This window comes from Melanerpes formicivorus, unplaced genomic scaffold, assembly GCF_026170545.1.
Source record: "Melanerpes formicivorus ecotype bairdi unplaced genomic scaffold, bMelFor1.0.p_v2 SCAF_6, whole genome shotgun sequence".
NCBI lineage: Eukaryota > Metazoa > Chordata > Aves > Piciformes > Picidae > Melanerpes > Melanerpes formicivorus.
In genome coordinates, this window is record NW_027142358.1 from 11949938 (window position 1) to 11972161 (window position 22224).

General features: G+C 47.3%; 1 protein-coding gene across 11 annotated transcripts in view; it reads left to right on the top strand.

The window, feature by feature from the left end:
- The first annotated feature begins 2303 nt into the window (after positions 1 to 2303).
- PAX2 (paired box 2) overlaps positions 2304 to 22224 on the top strand; it is an 83859-nt gene continuing 63938 nt past the window's right edge. For 7 of the 11 annotated variants that reach the window (XM_068139711.1, XM_068139710.1, XM_068139716.1 and 4 more), the window contains exons 1-2: positions 6923 to 7247; positions 8506 to 8703. In XM_068139711.1, the coding sequence (XP_067995812.1) occupies positions 6979 to 7247; positions 8506 to 8703 (467 nt within the window). In that variant the 5' untranslated portion in view covers positions 6923 to 6978. Of the gene's footprint in view, positions 3123 to 6922; positions 7248 to 8505; positions 8704 to 22224 lie in introns of those variants that run through there. The other 4 variants (XM_068139714.1, XM_068139713.1, XM_068139718.1 and 1 more) reach the window with 1 other exon arrangement.

Below are 22224 nucleotides of genomic sequence, written 5' to 3' on the forward strand. Positions count from 1 at the left end.
GTTACAAAAGGCCCAGAGCCCTCTGTGAGTGACAAAATGACCTCCCCGAGTCTTAAATATGGCATAGAGCTGGATATGGCCAGGAGGTTCTCTGAAAGTAGAGGCCATGGAGATAGAGCAATTAGGTAGGGCATGTACAGTGCCATAGTATGTACACTTCTTCCGGGCTTTGCTGGGGCTCTTGCCCTCCCCTCCCAGTCTCTACCGTCGGGCTTGACTGTATGCCTGAGCCCGGTCTGAGGGCCGCGGGGCAATGCGGGCTGCTTGGGGCGGAGGGGAGTAAGGGAGGGGGAAACTGCTTTGAGCCGAGAAGTGCCCTAGCCCTCTTGGACAAGTTGCAGCGAGGGGTAGCAGAAGGAACGAACAGCAACGGCGATCGGTGCGCTCTCAGCTCTGCCACCAGCGTGAGCTGCTGCTGTTCGGCAAGACTGAATAACCTCAGGGCCTCCCGCCAGCAGGTGGGTGCGTGGGTCCAGGGATAGTGGCGGGACCGCTGCTGTCCCGGCGCTCACCGGCACCGCCCCGGTGACAAGCCGACCAGAGGGCGCCATCTAGGGGCCGCGACGGGGAGAACCGCCGCCCCGCACCTGCACCCGTGCGCCCCCTCCGCCCCTGAGCGCGGAGTGGCCCCGCCACTGCCTACGGGCGCCGCTGCCCGGGTAGGGAGCAGCCGATGAGAGTGCTGGTGACTGGGCACGGCTGGGTTGAGTGCTGAGACTGGGCGGCGGTCAGGGGTGCACTCCCGGCCCGGGTGGCGGTGGCTGCCCGTGGGGCGCAGGGCTTTAGCCAATTTTGTCCACGGGGAGTTCCCCGAGTGGGGGCGGAGGGGCTCCTGCTCCATCCGGGCAGCAGTGAGAAGCCCTGATCGGGCAGCTGCGCCCCTCTTCTGGTGGGACATTCACCTAGGCGTAGTAGGCGTAGGGGCTGCCAGGGGCTGCCACTCGCCTTTCAGTTGCGCCCGCTTTGTCACCCCGGGGCACAGAGCCGGGAGCCGTTCGCTGTCCAATCTCACGTGTAACCCTCGGTGGTGTAAAACAAAATAGGTATGGTTTGTTGATTTTTTTCAAGTCATCCTTTTTGCACACGAGGGAAAGAGAGAGAGGAGTGGGGGGAAGAGAAAGATAAAACATCAGCTGAAGTGCCAAAATGATTTATGAGACAGTGAAAAATATTTCATAAAGATCTCTCAGAGATTCTTTACTTAAACGTGTTAGAAAACAAAGGGGGCTGTTCCGTGACGGAGAAGCAGAAGGATGGGGAAGAACGAAGGAGGAAAAGAGAAGAAGAAAGTATATTTCAGGTGACGATGAATTTGCAGTCTGAAAATCAAAACTGAGCTCACAGCAATTTCTATCTTGTCTTTTTACCCCTGGGTATTACCCGGAAAAGGTGATTCTTTCTTGCTTTCAAAACTACATCTATTTTAGCCTTAGACTTATTCGTGAAACAATTTTTACATCACATTCTAGTATTAAGAAAAGAAAAAAGCATCAGAAGAATTGGGAGACTAAATTTGCTGTTATTTCCCCAAATGCATGTGAGGGGAAACTTTGCAGTGACTGAGATGGGCCCAACCTCTTGGATCAAAGGGGTGCAAGAAGTGAGCTCTTCCTTGCTTTCGTTCCCGCTTTCTCTCTGTCTCCTTTCTCTCCCTTTGTCTCTCTAGCTTCTATTTATTTTTATTTCATTCTCTTTATGTTTTTATGTCTTGATTTTCTCCCCTCTCTGGATCGTTCCCCTTTCCCCTTTCCTTTCTCTCTCTCGCTCACCTCCTTTCTCCTTTTCTTTCCTCATCTCTCTCCTATTCCCATCCGCACACCACTGAATTTCTGATGTGTATCGAATCTCCCCTTCACGTTTCACCTCGAGCAAAGCCTCCCGTAAAAAAGAGCCGGGCGTGAGAAGGGAGATGAAACTACCAAGCCATGTGTGCGTGTGTGTGTTAAATAAGGGAGTTTAAAGACCCAGAGCCGCGAGTGACAACAAAGCGGGGCTGGCGTCCCTCCCCGCGGGCCGGGCAAGGGCCGCCGCCCTGCACACGCGAGGCCCGGGGCGCCCCGGGGCTCCCCCGCTGCCGGGTCCCGCACACGGCGGCCCCCCCGCGCGGAGCGCAGCCGGCCCGGCCCTCCTCTCTTCTCCTCTCCTCTGCTCTCCTCTCCTCTCCCCTCTCCTCTCCTGGCCGCGCTCGGCTCGGCGCGCTGGCGAATCAGAGAGTGTCGGAATCTATTGCCTTTGTCTGACAAGTCATCCATCTCCGGGGAGGCGGGCGGGGGGCTGAGGGCGCTGCGGCTTTTAGAGAGACACACACCGGGAGCGGAGGCTCCAGTCTCCGGCCCCGGCTGCTTGCAAGCACTTCCCACCTCGGGCGAAAGTCCGCCGGGCGCCGGATCCTCCGCCCGGCCGAGACGAGGGGGCGCGCCCGCCGCTCGCAGCTTTCCCGGGGATTGCTACTCCGCTTTGAACTTAAATGAACTAGCCCCGGACCGCGGGAGGAGGAGGAGGAGGGAGAGCCGAGTCCTCCCGCGCCTTCCGTCGCCGGGCCGCCGGCCGCACCTTGCTCCGGCACCCCCCCTCCCCGCCGCCGGGGATGCTCTGAGCCCTCCCAGCCATGACACCCATCTGCCCCCCGGCGTCGCCAGCCCCTCGCTATCAAGGACTCTGCTGACTCCATCGGCCCCGCCATTCCGGCCCCCAGACCCGGTGCAACCCTCCCGCCCCCCGGAAAGTACTTCGCTCCCCGCTCCGCCGGGCAGGAGGGCCAGCGCACCCCGCCGCTCCCCTTCTTTCCTCTCCTAGTGTGTTTGGGTTTTTTTTTTTGTTGTTGTTGAGTTTTCATTGGTTTTTTGGTTTTGTTTTTGGTGGGGTTTTTTTTGTTGTTGGTTTGGGGTTTTTTTGTTGTAATTGATTTTGGTTGTGGTTTTTTTTTTTTATTGTTGGTGGGGGTTTTCTAATCGTTTTATTTTTTAGTTTGTTTGGGTTGGGGGTTTTGTTATTTTTTTTTCTCCCCTAAGTCTTGAAGTTGAGTTTTAGAGGCGACACGGCGGCTTCAGCCGATTTCTTCCCCTTCCTTTGCCTCCCCATGGATATGCACTGCAAGGCAGATCCCTTCTCAGCAATGCACCGTGAGTACTGGAGCCCGGCTCCTTCCGCTTCTCTCCCTCTTTCTCATTCCTCCATTCCTCCTTCTCAAATCGTTCTTCCTCACCTGATCCACCTTCAAGTCCATCCTTTCATCGCCAGCCTCTCCTCCCCTAGCCAAAACAGGGCTCAGAGGAGGCAGGATGGGGACACGGCCGGCCCCATCGGCACAGTGAGGGTCCCGGGCAGCCCCGGGTCCGGGGGGAGCACAGCTCTGTGCCGTCAGTGGGGCAGGGGCCAGGACCCACAGCCGGGGGGCAGGGGGGTATGTGCGGCTGTGTCTGTGCTGCGTGCTGTGTGCGAAAGAAACCACCGCCCGAAGCAGATCTCTCCTCCTCAAAGGCATTTCCTTATCGCCCCTCAGACAACACGAGTTTATCCCGACTCGTGTCAGCCCCGGGGCTGGACCCTGTTACCTTCTCTGCCCCACCGGGCCAGGGCTTCTCACCACCTTGCATAACTCTGAACCCCCATTTCCCCTCTCTTCCTGATCTGATGCTGTCTGCTTTGATTTCGGGTTTCAGTGGCAGAAAGGGGAGACGCCAGTTTAAAATTAATGGCGGGTTGGTCGGTGGCTCTTCCGTGCTTCGGTTTGGTTTGGCGAAAGGCTGGACTGTGGGAAAAATAGGACAATTATATGGCTGGGAGATTTGGCGGCTTCGGAGGCTCCCAGAAATCTCCTGGTTTATTTACTAGATCCCCAGTGTGAATTTTAAATGCATTCCCGGCACAGAGGAAAGTGCATTCTTCGTGTATTTTCATTTAAAAGAACGTTTCTATAAGGGGGAGACGAAGGAAAGCGAACAGACCCCTTTACCAGGGACTGTAACAAGGAATATTCAGGGATTTTAATTTCACCGCACGGAGGAAACAGAATTCAGTGATTTAAATCAAAGGAAATAAAATACAAATAGAAAGCCGAGATTGAGAGCATCTTGAGTCAGGAAATGAATAATTAAGAGCAATTTGTAACTTTTGACACCGAAACTTTTGAAGACACGCCCTGTCCGCTGCATAAAACCAAACCGAAAAGATACAAAATTGAAATGCTTGAAGTTTAAACATCCCGATTTTGCCGTGAGAAGAAAGGAACAGAGACACAAAACCATGATCAGACCCCCAAGCGCAGATGTAGGCAACTGTCTTCCTGTTTCCAAATTCATGATTTCCAGGATACATTGCTTAAAATGTAGGATTTAATTTTGGAAGACCTTTAGCAGACAACAGTCCGCGCATTGTACATTTTTACTTCCCGGCGGTGCGACCTGCTTCCAGAGGCGGCTGCAGCAGTGCTGCCTCCGGTACGATCCGGAACACGTTGCAGCCAAGTGAGGCATCGCGTTGTTTTAAAAACGCCAGTGAGATTCGGAAACAATTTAGGCTTCCAATTCAAAATTGAAAAGCAAAACAAACCAAACACCCCTCCCCACCCCCCCAATCCACACACAAACAAACAAACAAAACCACCCCCCACCTCCAACATTTTATTTGTCCCATAAAATGTATTTCCATAGTTTCAGACCTAGATACTAGTAAACAATTAAAACGGGAAGGGGCGCGGGCTTCTGATGCAGGGACAGCCAAGCACGGTCGTTAGCAAAGCGGAACGACTGACGGGTGTATAAACAGACGCCGGCACTTGTATGCAGAAAAACACACGCAAAAGTCTTACCGTTCTGATAGAAATAACCTCAGAAAACCACGGGCCAGAGCAAAACAAACTCGTGCGAAAAATATCCGGGCTGCAATAATTTTAATTATTAATTTTTAATCTTTTTTGCATCTGTTGCCTTTTAATACTTTGTAATGCGAGTTATAAAAGGTGCTTTGAATTATTTATCATGGAGTTGCCGCAGAAATTGCTGTCCTGTAACTTTAGAGGCAACATGTGCAGAAGGGGTTCTGAGCAAATGAAAACACATAGCAATATATACGTACAGGTTTTAGTGGAGGAAGATAAGTATTACCCTTCTCCTCTGACCCCCTAAATATGTTTCAAGAAAGATTAACAAAAAACTGTCACAAATGAACCTGGCTCATCGGGGAAGGGACGGGGAAGCCAGCCGGCGCCCCGGCCGAGGTGGCTGGGAGGGTACGTGTGGAGGTGTTACTGAAGGGGTGGGGGAGATGGAAAAAACTCTATTTGTGCGAAAGGACTTGGATCGATCGCAGGGCAATGAGAGTTTCCACTAAGTTCAGAGCCAATAAGTCAGTGTCAGAAGCAGGGGAGGGGAAAAAAAACTCAGCGAAAATACAAACAGATCATTTTTCAGCAAACTGCAAAACGAACTAAGATCTCCTGGCGAGGAAGATACAGAAGGTTAGGGCTGTGTGAAAGGAAAGCTTTAATACAGAATATACTCCACAGCTATATCAGCTGGATGTTCTGGAGATAGAGACACGCAGGCAGCACTGTCCAGCAGCGGGCATCTCTCCGCACGGCCGGGCGCAGCCCAAGTGCTCCATCACGGACACCCCAGGTGCCAGGGGGCTTGCCACTGCCTGTCTTACTCAGTCCCAAAATCAGAGATTATCCTTTATTCCCGTCACTTCGTTCCTCCTGCCCACGCTTAGCAGGTGCATACTGATTTTTCTCCCCCCAGTTATTTCTCAAAATGCGGAAAGATATATCGGAAAAAGACAATCGTAGCAGTCCTGAGAGAGCACGGGGTTTTGTCTGGAAAGAGGGGAACAGAGGAAAACAGAGCATTCTAAATTCTTCCTAAGTTAGATTTATAGGGGGGGGGGGGAAATAGATGTAACCATGCGAGTCTGTCAGAATTTAAAAAAAAAAAAATATTATTTTTAGCTAGATAATTTTTGCTTTTAAGATTAAAAGCTGAGGAGAGGATCTTTCTGTAAACGAACACTGGCTGCAGAACACATTTATTTTCCACCCACCCCCCCACCTTTCTCTTTCCTCTCCCATTTATTTCTCTTTTTCTATTTCTCTTTGAATCCTTTCGACTCCCACACGAAAATAACGGGGGAGAACGCGTTGCATGGGGCATATGCCACGGGTGAAGGAGGGCGGGGTTCGCGAGTAACTATAATTGACAATGAGACAGAAAATCGTGGAAAGAAAATTAAAGGCGAGGGGGAAAGCCCAAGAGCAGAAAGGGCACTGCGGCAGGGCTCACCCGCAGCCGCTGAGCCCCGGAGTTTGAAAAAGCATCTCTCCCCAAGTCCTGGGAGAGGAGACGGCGCGGGCACTTGTCTCCATCCTGGCCCTGAGCAGTCGCCGCTTCGGCGTCCCGGGCGGGGACCGTGGGGGGAGAGGTGCTAAGAACCTCGGGACGGGACGCGGCGTAAGGGGGGGACAGAGCCGGCTAGCCCCATCGGGAAAATTCCTTCTGTCTTCTCTTTCCTTCCCATCTTTCCTCCTGTCTCCCTTCTCTCTCTTTCTTCTTTCAACCGTTCTTTCTCGAGCTTTTCTTTCTCTTCTTTCTTTCTTTCTCTTTCTTTCTTTCTTTCTTTCTTTCTTTCTTTCTTTCTTTCTTTCTTTCTTTCTTTCTTTCTTTCTTTCTTTCTTTCTTTCTTTCTTTCTTTCTTTCTTTCTTTCTTTCTTTCTTTCTTTCTTTCTTTCTTTCTTTCTTTCTTTCTTTCTTTCTTTCTTTCTCTTCTTTTCTTTCTTTCTCTTCTTTTCTTTCTTTCTCTTCTTTTCGTTCCTTCCTTCTTTGTTTTTCCTTCTCTTTCTCGCTGTTTTATAATAATCTTTTCTCTCTCCCCTTTACTCTTCTCTCCCTCCCCTCTCCCCCCAGCTCCCCGTTTTGGTCCCCCCTCTCGACCTCCTGACATCATCTCCATCCATCTGTAATCACTGGAGATTTTGCAGTATGAATGGCAAAGAATCCACGACTAACGGTGTGTTTCTTGTGTGCGTGGGTTGTTGTTTTGTTGTGTGTGTGTGTGGTTTTTTTTTTTATTTCTCTTTCCCCAGCAGGGCACGGGGGTGTGAACCAGCTCGGGGGGGTGTTTGTGAACGGCAGGCCCCTACCTGACGTGGTGAGACAAAGGATAGTGGAGTTGGCTCACCAGGGGGTGCGACCCTGTGACATTTCCAGGCAGCTGCGGGTCAGCCACGGTTGTGTCAGCAAGATCCTGGGCAGGTAAGGAAAGAGGCAGCTCCTTTCCCTTCTCTGAGATAGCAACGGAGCATCCCTTCCCCGCGCCGGAGTGACCTCTCGCCCTTCCCGCGGCTCCGAGCTTTCCCTGCCACCTCCTCGAACGGCCCCGGCACCCCCGCGATGCGGGAGCTCGCGGCTGAGCAGGGCTCCCGCCTCTAGCCGGCAAGGACGTGATGCCACCCCCTTAAGCCCCCCTCCCCGTGGTGTTTGGAAACTCCTGGGAAGACAAACAATTTGCGAGGGGTGGGCAGGCGGGCGGGAAAGAGAAGGGACAGGAGGAGAAAACCCGAAAGAACGAGAGAAACAAAACAAAACACCACAAATTCCCTAACTCGCAACAATCCATGAGCGGCTGTAGCAAATAAACAAATAACAGGGCAAATAAATAAATAAATACGTGGCCGCGCTAACCGATCGCCGCGAAATGTGATGTCAAACAACCCCAGAGGCAAGCCGGGGGGGGCCGGGGCATTCAGGCCCGGAGCGCATGGTGCCAGTGAAGGCACAGCCCAGCGCCTGTGCGTGCGGTATGCCCGCTGCTGTTCCCTCTGGGAGGGACGGGTCTGATGGCCAGCGGCGAAAGGGGCTGGAGCTGCCCACAATGAGCACCCACTACCGAGGGACCCAGAGTGAATAAGCCGTGCTCCCGCACCCCCATCCCTGCCAGCACAGGAGAAGCCGGCCGGGAGAGACGGGGTCGTGGGGGGTGAGTCTGGCACTGTCCGTTCCGCGCGCCCTCTCCCCAGCCGCCTGGCCCGGGCCCGCGGTCGGCTGCCTTCGTCTCCGGCCGGCCGCATCGGGGCGAGGGTTTCTGTTTTGTTTCCCGATCATCGGGGCTGAACCGAATGTGTTAGTGTAAAGAGGGGGAAGGGGGCAGCAGCACAGTGCCCTTCTCTTCTCACACACCAGCGGGGAAAAAAAAAAAAAAAAGAAAAAAAAAAAAAAAAAAAAAAAAAAAAAAAAAAAAAAAAAAAAAAAGGTTGCGGGGGGAAAAGGAGAACAGGACCGAGCCCTGGAGAGAAGGGACTACTCCAGCCACAGCCGGGCCGGCGCTCCATGAAGCTGCGCCATGCAGGGCCCGAACTGCCGCGGCCCGAGCCCGCGCATCGGCAGGCCGCAGTCGAGGTGGGGCAAGGGGCCGGGGGCCGTGAAGCCGTCCGAGAAGCAGCCGGGCACCGGGCGGTAGGGTTACGGCGGGGCTACTCTGGGCATGGCAGGTCACTGACGGTCCTTTGTGCAGGTATTACGAGACTGGGAGCATCAAGCCCGGCGTGATCGGCGGCTCCAAACCCAAAGTGGCGACCCCCAAAGTGGTGGATAAAATCGCCGAGTACAAAAGACAAAACCCGACAATGTTCGCCTGGGAGATCCGCGACAGGCTACTGGCCGAGGGCATCTGCGACAATGACACAGTCCCCAGCGTCTCCTCCATAAACAGGTAAGAGTAGCCCCGCAGCACTGCTCGCGGCCCAGTCGCCTCTTTACGGCCCCATAAAACCTTCTTAACAGCGCGAACGTCCCGATCCTTCCTCGGTCAGGTTAGATCCAGCGCGTTCCAGCCACCCACCCGCAGCCGGACCCCTGGGCATGGACCGCCAGCCTTCGGCCCTAGGCCAGCCGGCGCTCCCTGGACTCGCTGTGACCTCCGAGCCCAGTCCCTGGCAATGGGGCCGGAACCGGCTACCCACTCACCCCGGGGCGAGGAGTAGATCGGCGGGACCGGCGTACACGGCAGGGCTGCACCCTGCGCCAGTCACCTGGCTCGGGGCGGGCAGCGCTGCTGCGGGGGCAGATGAGCAGCAAGGTTTGCTGGCTGTTCGGGCCGGCCGCGTTGCGGGCGGCAAAGTCAGGTTTTTCCCAGACCCTTCAACACCTCTCCCTCCCCCGGTGTAAATGACCGCCAACCTTGCCAGGCTATGAGGGCTCTGAGCCTAAAAGCTACCGCTCCCTTTGCCAAGACAGGCTCGCAGGCTCGAGCAGCTGAGTGCTGGAGGAAGGTTTCCCTTGCACCCACTCCCCCGGTTCACTCCTCATCGCTAGCCCGAGGGAACGGCTGGACTTGCAAGGCGGTGCCTTCCCTGGCTGGGCAGTACTGCTCGCTGCGGCCCCTGCGCTGATCCTGCTCCGGCAGGAGGCTGTGGAACACCGGGACCGGTTCACGCCAGTGAACGAATACCCCCCATTTCCGCCCCCGCCTGCTAAGGGTGCGACTTTTATTGGCAGAGGGATTCAGATTTGGTTTCAGGATTGAAGTAACAAAAATAATCGTATGACGAGGAAAAAAAAAAAAATCGATGCAGGAGAAAAAAGCCAGTGGTAGAGGTAATCAAGTAGTAACACTGCAGAGCACTCAGCCTGTTCCCATGCCTGCACGTTCAAACACAACATACATCACGACAGCACACAACACTCTTAGTGCACAGTAAAAGTAATTACGCAATGCAATGTAATATATGTACAGATACCGTGACAATGCCCACAGGAACACAACCCCCAGAAACAGTAACACAGGGGTATTTAGCAAAGGGTACATACACAGGCATGAAATACCTCACTGAAGGATTAAGAATATGGTACATTTCTCACACAATCCCAAACACAGGGCTTCCCACCCAACTAAATGTACTTAGGATAGATATAAATATACGTGCAGGCTTTTGTAGTGTCTGCATAGGTAACAAACACACAAGTCAGTATATTGGCCCTTTTGATGTATTACAAGTTTAGTCTGATTTTATTTTAAACCTGGTGCATTTATAGCAAGGGAAGCACAAAATAAATATCAGGGAAAACACAGTGGTGTTTTTTTGTCTTGCACTTTTCATAGCAGATTTATCAAAATATGTCTAATAACTCAGTGTGTATTTCTAAATCTGGCATCCTATATAAATGGGTTTTAATATTTTGCAAATGATATGGAATTATCCCAAATCATCTTGAAAACAGCAGGTAGAATTAGCTAGTGGAATGTACCTTGGCTAAGAAAGATTCCCTCAGACACACTGTCTCTGTAATATACTGCTAGGCTACCCTAGGAAATTATCCCTGTGTGTGCCATCTGTATTAAAATGGTTATTAAGTTATGAACAGGGTAACATAATACTGATCGGCTAATTATACACCCTCCTAAAAAACCTCCAGGTCTCTGTTACTCTCTCAGTCAGGTATTGAAATAATAACAGTTTGACATTCAGACACCTTACAAAGGCAGTTGTGGAAGGACAGCCAGCTATTCCTGGGAGGAATTTAGCTGGTGGCACAGAAATCTAGAGGAACGGCTCTGGGCTCTTCAGAGGAATAGCATATATGGACCCGATATACATATGTATGCTTTGGCTAGTGAAAAGGGACGTTGTTTTCCAAATGTCACTGAAGTCTCATCCTTGTGCCTGTGAGACCCAGTGCCTTGTCCCTGGGTTGCAATGTCCCAGGCAGAAGTTCCTAGAGCCAGATTGTGCTCCTACCTTTGCTACTAGTTTGTGGCAGGGATTTGGGGGTTTTGTACCTTGGTTTCCTCACCTTGGAAATGGAAACTGATCCATCTCAGAAGGAAGTGGGAACAGACGCCAGTTAGATTGTGCTAGTAGAAATGCTTTGAGAAGGACAAGTACTTGGTAGCTGCAATGTACTGTTATATTAAAGAGGCTCAGCTGTGACCCTCCATGTTTGGCTTATACTATGATGGCCTTGGAGTGTGTAGTCACCAAGTCACAAGAGCATTTTGACTTCATATGATTAAGTCTTTCCCTAATCCATCTAAAAATTCAGTCCCAACTTCACACTGTTCACCTTTGTATGAGGCTTCCCAAGATTCAAGTCTGTGAGGAAATGTGCCCATCATAGCATAGGTCATAAAATTTACAAGTCTGTGCTACGCAAGAACAGCAGAGTGAACTGGGAAAAAATTGCAGCGAAATAGCAAGAATATAAGCGCCTGATCCTGGTGCCATGGAGAGTATCGTGAGCTTCATGACTCTGGGACTTTTGTGACTCCAGCTCACAAAACTCACACACACACACAAAGGCAGTAAGTTCACAATTGAAATATATATTTTTGTCTCTCTCATACTTGAAATACACATACAGAATTGGGTCAGTCCTTTGTAAAAGCACATCCCTTACTGGCGGTATGATCACAAATTGGAGTTTCTGAGCAGTTTCAGATCAATGGCAGCTTAAAAACCCAACTTTCTAGAAATATCTATCCTCTTAGTTTCACAAAATATGAACTTTCCAAAGCAAAATCTGCACTGGCCCAGTGTCCAGAACTGTTAGAGCTACATCCATGGGCGGTTTAACATTTTGAGACTATAAGCAATGCATTTATAGAAGCAGAATTTATATATGTCCCTAAATAGATTGCGAATACTGCACTTCAAAATGGAGATCTCCTTGTATACAGAAAAAAACCTCCTTTTGGGTATTATAAGATTTTCTGAAAATGTGTTAATTACATTTTCTTTTCTTTCTTTCTGGGGATCAGTCTAACATTAATGAAGGCTTTTGTTGTGACAGACTATAAAACAACTGTTTCAATTCCATTTTCAAAGTCTCCCAAAAATACTTTTAAAATCTATTTTTCATTAGTTGTTTTTTGAGATACATAAATTCTATATGCCTACGCTGCACTGATCTGTCAGTATTCCAGAAGGACTATCAGGATGTATTTGGGATTATATTGGGATGCATTTCAATATTGAGATTTATCAGAAACTAGGGCAGATAAAGGCTAGATACAAACTCTGGTAAAAAAAGTGACTTAACTACTCTGTCAAGATTCAGGAAAAAAATTAAAATCTTCTGCTCTGAGGTAGTTTTCCTTTAATTACAGCAAAAAAGTCTAGAGAGTATGCTAGTTAATAAGCAAAGTGTGCCAGGAGTGACAGGATCAAGACAGAGCAGTTATCTCTGCACCAGCAGCTTTCCTGCTCCTACTTCATACATTAGGTACCATACAGTATAAACTTACTGTGTATGTATAGGTACACATGCACATATATACATACATGTATATACACACATGCATATATGAAATCACACACATATACACAGCACAAGTGATAGAAGCTCTTAATTCTTTGGTAAGCAATTAATTCTTACTTTAAATCACTCAAACACCTTGCTTCTTGATTACCCTGCCAGCCCAAACTTTTCCATCTATTGTATGTCTATAAATGAGTTATCTTTGGCCACTTTGGGTCAAAGTATTTCAGCTGGATTTAGGCACTGCTTTAAGCCTTATGGTGGTCTCCTAAGTATGAGCGTGGAGGCAGATGCTGCTGAGAATTTCTTCTTTGTTTTGTGGCACATAGAGTTAGCCCAGGAACACCAGTTTTATGAGATAATAATCGCTCCAGAAAAATCTTTTGAATTAGACAGTGTACTTTAGTAGGAACAGGACGGTTCACATCATGGAAATATGTTCATGATTATGCAGCAAGTGATGCAATGGACATTGCAGCTTAAGCATTATTTCTTGCTTCTTTTAAATTAATCAGTTCCTTACAGGTCCAAAACGGCAAAACACACCCTACCTTCCCGATTTGTCTGTCTATCGCAGCTCTCCTCTGGCTGCGTTCAGTACTAGGGACTCCCAGTTAGTCTTTACCCAAGGAGGGATGAAGCCAAAGTGTTACGAAGTTTAGTCAGCCTTCCACTTTGGACCCTGAGTTCATGAGAGTAGATCTAGTTGATACCCCATGGCAGGGAACAGAGTTCAGATATATTATCTCAGTCAAAATATTAGATGTTTTTTCAGTCTTCTCTTAATGTTAATTTCTAGTGTTAAGCACTCGGTTTGGGGAGATGTTTCCCAATTAATTATATAACAATTGGCTAATGATTCCTACTTAAAGTGACTGATAATGAGGTGCTTTTTAAGAAAGCACATCTAGAAAGACATAGACATTGATTCATGCTGAAATGACCAGCAAAATATCTTGTACACTGAAATATTACTGAGCATGTTGTCAATTTCAGTGTGTATGGACAGGCCTGTAGTTTAGAGCAATGAGTGGCATATTAGATCTTATTTGTCTTACAAGTTCTGCCATTAACTTTCTGGTTAATCTTGGGCAAGTCACATGGAAGGTGCTTTGCCATCTGTAAAATGAAAGTAACAGTATTTAGCTACCTTTGTAAAAGTCAGTGTGACCTGTTACTAAAAATGCTCATGGAGTTCAACATATAAGAAAAGGTTCAAAACTAGAGTTAGGTTGTTTTACATCAGCTAAGGCTTTAGCCCATGCAGGGGAGACAGAACTGAAGAGAATCTTGACTGAGGTAAATATGATGTCTGTAGACAAACAACTGAGAATGACAAAAGGCAGGCGTATTAGGGCAGGGGCTGTGTCATACGCGGAAGAAATCAGTGTTATGCAAACAGAGCTTTCTGAGTCACTCTCACTGGCCATTCTTGAGAATTTCCCCAAAGGACAGCCTGTCCAAAGTCAGACTGGCTGTGTAGACTGGATTAGCCTCTGACTGTCAATGCATTCATAGAATCACCTGGTGGGAAAATACCTTAAGATCAGAGAGTCCAAGCACAACCTAGCATCTCCCTTGTTGGCGCAATGCAGGAGTGAAGTGCCAGTGTGGGACAAGTTTTGTCCAGCAGCATCCAAAAGAGTTTACCAGGTCTCGTAATCTGTGACTTTTTAGTGCTCAGTGAAGAAACTTTGGATCCTATCAGGGACCCCTTCCCTTAGCTGATGCCAAGTCTGCTGTTCCTATGCATTTTCCTGCATCAGGCTATGCTCTCAAGGTAGAAGACTTCTGACAGTTGCTTTCAGCTAAGTAAAGAAAGCGTCGGGTCACACAGGATTTCATTATGGGGGATATGCTCCTTTAAATTCAGATTCTTTTCCATCAGACACAAACCTGGTATTATCTTCTTTTTATCATTGCAAATAAAGGACAGGCTCATAAAGCAGAGGTTACAGACAATGTTACTGCTGCTGAAAGAGTAAATGAATGCTCATAGCGTTTCTCTTTGTCTTATTCCTCATATCTGGCCACTGGAAGGTTGTATGGTGAGAACTACAATAAGCTAGCTGCATTTTTTTCTAGTTTTCATATTGCAGAGATATTAGCTCAATGGAGGCAGTTTAGCAAGTAAAATTGGTTGTGCTTGGGAAGTTCTGAGCTCCCTGTTCTGTGAAACTCCAAGTACAGAACCACATTGATCTCTTTATTACCTTAAAATTCCATCCCTTTCTTGTTGTATAGATGTACAGAAATCTTGGTTTTGTTGGAAGTTAAACATTTTCAAGCTTTTGCGTCTCTGGAATGATTACTACATTCTGCCATAGAGGTAGCTGCATTTCAGTGCTGGGTGAGTGAGTCTTACAGAGCTAAACCTCATTTACCAGAATCACTATTATGTGAAAAAACTCATTTGACTTTGGGAGAAAAGAGGACAAAATATAAGTGTCTTGGCCAAGCAATGACAAAGTGTTGAGGACAATATAGTGATCAGAAGGGCACAGTCCTTCCAACTGGAAAGGAATTATTCATGTTTAAACAAAGCAATATAGCCGGGAATGAAGGGAGAGAAATAAGAAAAGAAACATTTAAATGGTAGCAGAAGGTATCCCCTGATAGGGAGGTCCATTAAATTGTGGAATTGGATCCCATAGGAATTCCTGATTTCTTGGAATACACATAACTAGATGGCATTAATAACAGACAAACATATAATAAGAAATAATCTTGTGTTTGCTAAAGAGAGATAATGCTCTAGGAGACCAGCTGGGCCCTTTATGATATGATGACATGATGCATACAAAACAAAGTCACATTTTCAGCTATATATCAAATATATCCCAAAAATCTGCCTCTGACCCTAAAGGCCTTTCAAACACACAATTTCTGTATTACTTGAATAAAAAGATATGACTTCAAAACAGTTGACCAAGGCTGAGCTTCGCTTAGATTCCATGGCCTTTAATTAAGGCATGCTGAAATTCAAATGGAGTTTAGGTTCTCTACTTAAAATCAGCAAAACATTTACGGAACGTACTTTTGAGGAGGGTGTCTCTAAATGTAAAAGTAGAGACTTCCAAAATCATTTGTCATTGGCCTGACACCCATGCAGCTAACTATGGCTTTAGGAAATCCCATCTGTGTGTAGATGGCTCACTACTCATGAAAGCATCATAAAGGTTTGAGTTGTGCTCCAAAATAATAATTCTTTACACAGAAAGCTAATGTGAAGGAGGATTTTTCCACTGTAATCCCAGTTAATCTACTGGAGTCTATACATGCATGGCCATATTTACCAGTCCCAACTGTTTAACAATGCCAAGGTAGAGCCTAAATCATGCAATTGGCATCAAAATAATGAGTATTTGTAATACAACATGGGTTTGTTTTCACTTGTTTTCTCTTTTCTATCCTAAATTTTTAAAGAGATTTAGATATCTGACTCCCATTAAGCAACTTTAAAAGCACCTTAACAATACAGTCCTTTGAGTCTTCAGAGAGTCAACAGGCCCCTTTTTCAAGCTCCCACAAGCTCGGGAAACGTGCTTTATTAAATGAGAACTGAAATTCTCATGATATCACTTGACTAGAGGAGCTGGAAAACCCATGACAAACACCGTTAGGTTTGTGATGAAATAGTAGACTATGATATTCAGCACTAGCCTCCAATTTTCTCTAGTGCCAGTAACTGAGAGCTGATTTTGTAGCACTTACATGGCTATCTACCCAGCTGAAAATCACAAATCTAATCACCTGGTTTCCAAACTCCTCGGAGTGCACTTACAAATATTCATTTCCAATCAATTTGCACCTGCTAATATTTCTCAATGCTCACAAGTGATGAGAGAGTCAGAAGCAATGCCAGTGCTTACTATTTCTATTTCAGTAGCATAAAGAGGCTCTGTGCATAGATCACAGCCCATTGTCCAAAACAGGCACAGCATAAATAAGAATTTCTTTCAAGAGGTTATTTTATAAAATCAGTATATACAGATATTTCTTTACACCATTCCCTTAACTTTTGCTAGGATCATAATTCAGACAGTCCTCAAGGTTTCAGGGAGCCTGAAACAAACATCTTTGTTGCTGGAAATGAGATATCTGGCCAGGGCTCAGCCACCAAGCCCAAGTGTCGGTAAAAGGCAGAGCAAAACTGGGGAGCCCTCTTCAAGTCCACATCTAACAAGACAGAGGCCAAACACTTGCTAGACTGTGACAGCCTCCCCCCTCTTCCCCAATAAGTAGGCATATAAATAAATAAATAAATGGCATCCTAACTGCACTGAGAACTCAATAAAACAATCACATCAAATATGAGGAGGTATAAATCTCGTGTCTGCACAGGTAACCCACTCAATTGCTTTTATTATGGCTCAGCCTGACTCCATTTATTACCATCCGTGGCCTGGGTGAAGGATGTTTGCATGGAGGGTGGTCTCCTGGTGAAATCCTATCCCTGGAGCAGTGACAATCAGCCCATACAGAGGTGGATTTTGGTGGGGAGACCAAAGGCAGATCCATCTGTCTGCATGAAAACCAATCAATAACCTTGTAACTAGACCCTTTGTCGCTGGGAAATGGACAGCACAATAGTTCAATCCTGGAGCCATAGCGGAGGAATAGCTGTGGTGGGGTGTGAAGAATGACAGGACGCATGCACGAAGTGTTTGTGACATATGGACAGAATATATCTGTGCATATAGATATGGAGGAGAAGTGAGGGGATAGAAGGAGCATAGAGGGTACTTTTATATATATCATAGGCAAATTTGAAAGGTTGATGTGTTCAGAGGTGGGTATGAGGAAAGAAAAATCAGAGTTATACTGTGTTTTTTTTCTAGGACTGTACAGGGCCTGTGAGTGCAATGCAGACAGGTACCTTTGGGAAAACGTGCCTGCAGGTTGGATGCTACGTATGGGTGTATGGTGCAGGGCAGGGAACGTATTTCTGGGCAGGCACATAGACGGTGACACAAAATGCTGCTAGGCTAAAGGAAGCATATGCGGGAGTCTGATGTGGTTGAGGAAGGATATTCCTTTGTCCTCTGTCTGGCTTGCGATTTATGTATATACTAGTTTTGACAGAGGGGAGGAAGAGTGATGTGCCAAAAGCCTGAGATAACGGACTGTGAGTTCACAGATAGGCTTCCCAGAAAACACTATGTATGAAACGTTTACCCAAACCCCACTATTAAATCTGGAAGGGAGATTCTGGTGGCTTGTCACTGGCTGTGTGAAAAACAGAAATAGGCCATTTCTTGCTGCTGTCATCCCCTAGCTCTGCAGTTCCTGTAGCATTTCTAAACTCTGCCCACCATATTGTTCACCAGGCTTCTAGCAGCTGCCCCAATTTACACACGCACATAGATATGATGGAGTTTTCCACTATTATTCATCCCCTCTTTGGGGCAAATTTAGTTTTTATTCAGTTGGCTTAATTTTGGACAGTTCTTCCTATTTCCAAGATGAGCACCCTCCCCTCTCTGCAGGGTCCAAGGCACAGGGTTGGATGTCTGTGCCTGGTTGGGAGTCAGATGGCATCAAGAATAGTCATCCAGCTCTGTTCAAACTGCCCATCACTATATTTCAGCTGAGAGAAGTGGTTACCCACGTTTTGTAAGGCAGATTGATATCTATTCATTCATCGATATAAGGAAAAGGAGAGACTGCGGTCAGGTGACAAAGTCACAAAAGAAACCCACACACATCTGTCAGACAGGATGCCCTGCACAGCAGGGTAGTTTGGATGGGTCTGGCAACAATAACAGCACCCATTTCTTTGGTCAGGGAGGCTTAGTATCACAGCCCTTTGATTCCTGGGACTAGACCCTTATTTTCTTTAGGCTGAGCTGAAATATGAGGGCAATGTCTTTTACCACACTGCACAAGGCTTTGGCACTAATATTTGGTTGCTTCTCAAAGGGACTATTGCCTTTTAACATTCTCATGTTTCTTTAAAAATCCTTTCCTGAAAATATTTTGGTCATCTGCCTTCAAAGAGAAAGACTGCAGCACAATGTAACTATGTAATAGTGCCTGCAATTATTATTTCCCTAAATTTAGGCCCTTTTTCTGGTTGTTTAAATTTAGATATTTGAGCTTGAAAAATGACATATTAATATAAAAAATTATATAGGGAAAAAAGTATATGCATACTTATTTATAAAATCAGTATGGAAGAGAGGAGATGTAGAAGCAAAAAGGAAAGAGTAATATTTCGGAAGACAGGGAGACCATGTTTGCATACTAAGTGCATAAGGGAAGTGTATTTCTGGGACATGCTATGTTCAAATGGTTCAAGACTGGGCAAGCAGAGGCAGAGTGGAAAATGTGTGCAGTATCACAGATTCCCTCTCCCTGTGGAACAAACAAACTTAGTATTTAAAAAAATAAATTGTTTCAAAGACACAATGTTTGTGGTGCTGCCTCTGGCAGACAGCCAGCCACAACATGATGCTTCCAGAGTGAGTGGAGAACACAGCTGACTGGGCTTGTGGGAGGAAAAGGCTAAAGATAAGGATGGAGTAAGAGGCTAAGGCAGATTTGACTCAGATAGTGTCAAAACCAGACCTGCTGTGGTCTTACAGAAGGCAGTATTGGCTACTGTGCCAAACAAGATGCAGAGAGTCATCCACTACTGACATCCAACTTTCTTATCTAGCTTCAACAATTTCAGGCTACTTGTGTGGGTTTGTGCACATGGAGACAGCCAGGATGGGGACAGAGTAAGTACCTGACTGTGCACAGGTTCCTGTGAGGTGCATAAGCGGGAGGGCAGGGAGAGAACATGTACATTTGTAAAAAGATGACTTCTGTGACTCGATTTTGTAGATTACATGATTGTTTGCTGCCTGCTAATATTGAAAGAAAAACACATGCCTATGGGTGGCCCCCTCTGTGTTTTTTGGTACCCAGTGGGCAAAATTGGCATTGATGGTGGTCAGGGAGAGATAAAATGGAAGGAAGTGTGGCCCATTTCAGGTGGATGTACATACAAGGAAATGCCCCTTGCACACTGAAAGGCAGGGGATAAAGTGATCCTGGGGAATATTGTCTTTAAAAGAGTGCAAGAGGAGGGTGCCAGCCCTGTAAACAAAGCCTTTGTACTGCTTAGAGCACCACCTTTCCAAAATGAAAGCACCTTCTGCACTATTTGAATGTGGTCCTGGATTATTCCAGGCACAGTGAAGTAATTTGAGCACGGAAACCTGGGTGCATTCGTGCAGATATACCGCTCTATTGTTCCACCAGACAATCTTCTCTGTAATGGGTATTTGGGTGAGACATGCCCTATACCCCATCACATGTGTGCAAAGAGGAGTGTGGGCATATCACCAGGGTAACATACCCAGTGGGGAGTATAAACTTATAGCCAACAGGTATTACTGGCCTGTGTAAAAACTAACAGCCTTACCCATGGAAACAATGTCATAACTCTGTAGTTACAAGCAGTGAGTCACAGGGGCAAGCGATACACCTTTTGGGAATCCTCTCTAGTTTTATGGAGCTCCCCACAGGATTCTGCATGACTGCTTCTCAATGGCAAGGCAGTGGTGTGAATGCACTCCTGAACTGTGTCTGTGAACAGATGCATGGGGGGGATTGTAGCAGTGCTCCTGTCTTTGTCAGCAGTTCATTTGGGTAGACCTGGGAATAAGGTGCTATGGCAGCCATACCACCTAAGTGCTGAAGAGAACACAGCTGGTGAGATTGGCAGCATCAAGTGACACAAACGTGTGAGTGTATGTACAACAGAGTGGCAGCTGCTGAGATGTGTGAGACCAGAAGGCATATGGCAGGGCAGGCATGTATATACACAGAGATGCCACCTACCAATGGGACACTGCCTGTTTGGAGTACCTAAGGCATCTCAGGGAATGAGTTGTATATATACGGCATGATATATTTGCTAGGCAGTGGATGTGTGCTAGTTTCTCTGATACATGATGCAAGAAGGCGATGCCTGGGGATGGTGGTGGCAGAAAGGGCCACAGTAAAGGAGATATTTCTAATGATAGCCATAATTTAGTGCACTAGTCTCTCCCCTCCTTTCCCCTCCCCTCCCCTCCACTCACACTCTTCTCCTCATTACCCAGGTTATCTTGTTTGGGTTAAGAGGCCAATTTCAACAGACTATAATTGAAGAGTGAAGAGAATCTGATAAGATAAGGAAGGGACATCATTCCTCAAGAGATCAATAGAGGTTTCATGTTCCTTCTTCCCCTGCTGTGTCCCTAACACGCTAACACTCTGTGTCCATGGGCCTGGTTTATTTCTCTGCTTGTCTGCAAGCAGAAAGGAAGGGTGGGAGTAGTGGGGGTGGGGAGGGTGCTGTAGGCTCAATCTGTCACACAGCCAGCGCCGGGGAGGGGGCATAAGGAAGTGACAATGGGGACACTACTGGCAATATGGTCCCCTCTGGGAACCAGGAGAAGGCAGGGAGGTGACAAGCATGATGCCCTTCTTGCTCTGGCAGGGGCTCAGTCTCACAGGGGAGGTGTTCACCTTTGACCTTTTATCTCAGTGTTGTGCTCTGCAAGGGAAGGATATTGATAATTTGTCTAGATTTAGACTTGCTTTTCCTAGTGTCCTCCCGCAGACAAGTGCAAAGATTTTTATAAGTGCTTACAGGGTGACCTCTCAGGGCCCCTTAGGGTGAGGGAGGTATATTACTCCTACCAAAAGGAGGGCTGGTAGCTGCTCCTGATTAGGTTTGTGTTAGAATTTGAGGTTCAGGCTAAATGGCCTGGTATCTCACAAGCCATTTTTAGGAGTTTTTTGGACCAAAACAGTGCCAGACAACCTCCCTTAGAAACATGGAGCTGCTCAGCAGTGAATACAGTTCTCTTCATAGCTGGGCTGCCAGTGCTCCCATGATGGACAGGCAGAATTTCTTCCAGGTCTGGCTCATGCTTCTTGGCAGGAAGATGTGTATCTCATGCAAGCAATGTGAGATCTATGCAAACCCATGCGCTGGGCTCAATGATGCCTGGTGTGCACAGGCAGCGGGAGCAGTGCAAAAGAAGTCCCTCCAGGAGGCCCAGCCTCTCGCATCAGGCAAGCACCGTGGGTGCTCCCCTGTCCCCATGGTTGTCATTGGGATCCTTGGGCATGGGAAGACAAGCTGAGAGGTCAGCACAGCGCAGGATCCAATCTAGATCCCATAGAACAGAGCTGGGCAATTTTCTGGAGAGCCTGAGACACAGAGGGGTCTGGGGCTGAGATATCTTCTTCCAGCTGATTTCTCTTTTATTTTTAACACCCAGAGAAACAGATGCTGAGAGCAAGTCAGTCATGCAGTGAGCATGTGGCAGAGTTGGGAATACAACCCAGATCCCCCGACTCCCAACCTCAGGCTTTAACCACTAGACCATGCTTCCCTCTAAGCCACCTTGAACTTTCCTCAGTGAGGATGGGGGCTACTAAGCCTCTGTGGGCTGCAGTTTACCAAGCTGTCAGGAGTGTGCTCACTGGACCGCCTCACCAGAGACAGCCTTCCTCATGCACGTTAAAAAAGTTGAAAAGAAATTCATTTCATGGCCGGTGGTTGCTTAAAAAAGGCGATTCCAGCATATGTATGTGATAAATGTTAACTGTGCATTAATCGCATTAAAGAGGACCCTATAAACTTTTCATTTCTAATTAAATTCTGGCCGGTGATTCTGGCGAAGCCAGCACACTCCAGGCCTTTGTTTATGTGGAAAATTAAAATGCAAATACAATGGAATTTATTTCCATTACTAGAGTGATATGCTGGGCTCCTCTGTTTAACAGCCTCCAATTATTTTCAAACAGGTCTCTCTCTCCCTCTCTTCCCCTGCTCTCCCTCATTTTTTTTCCCTCCCCCTATTACCCTGATGCTACTACCCCAGTGTGAGGGGTGGGAGCTGGTAAAGCAGTGGGTGGGCTAAGGATGATGTGGTCTGTTCAAGGTTAAATGCAGGCAGGAATATATGAGGAGAAAGGGTGGGGGGAA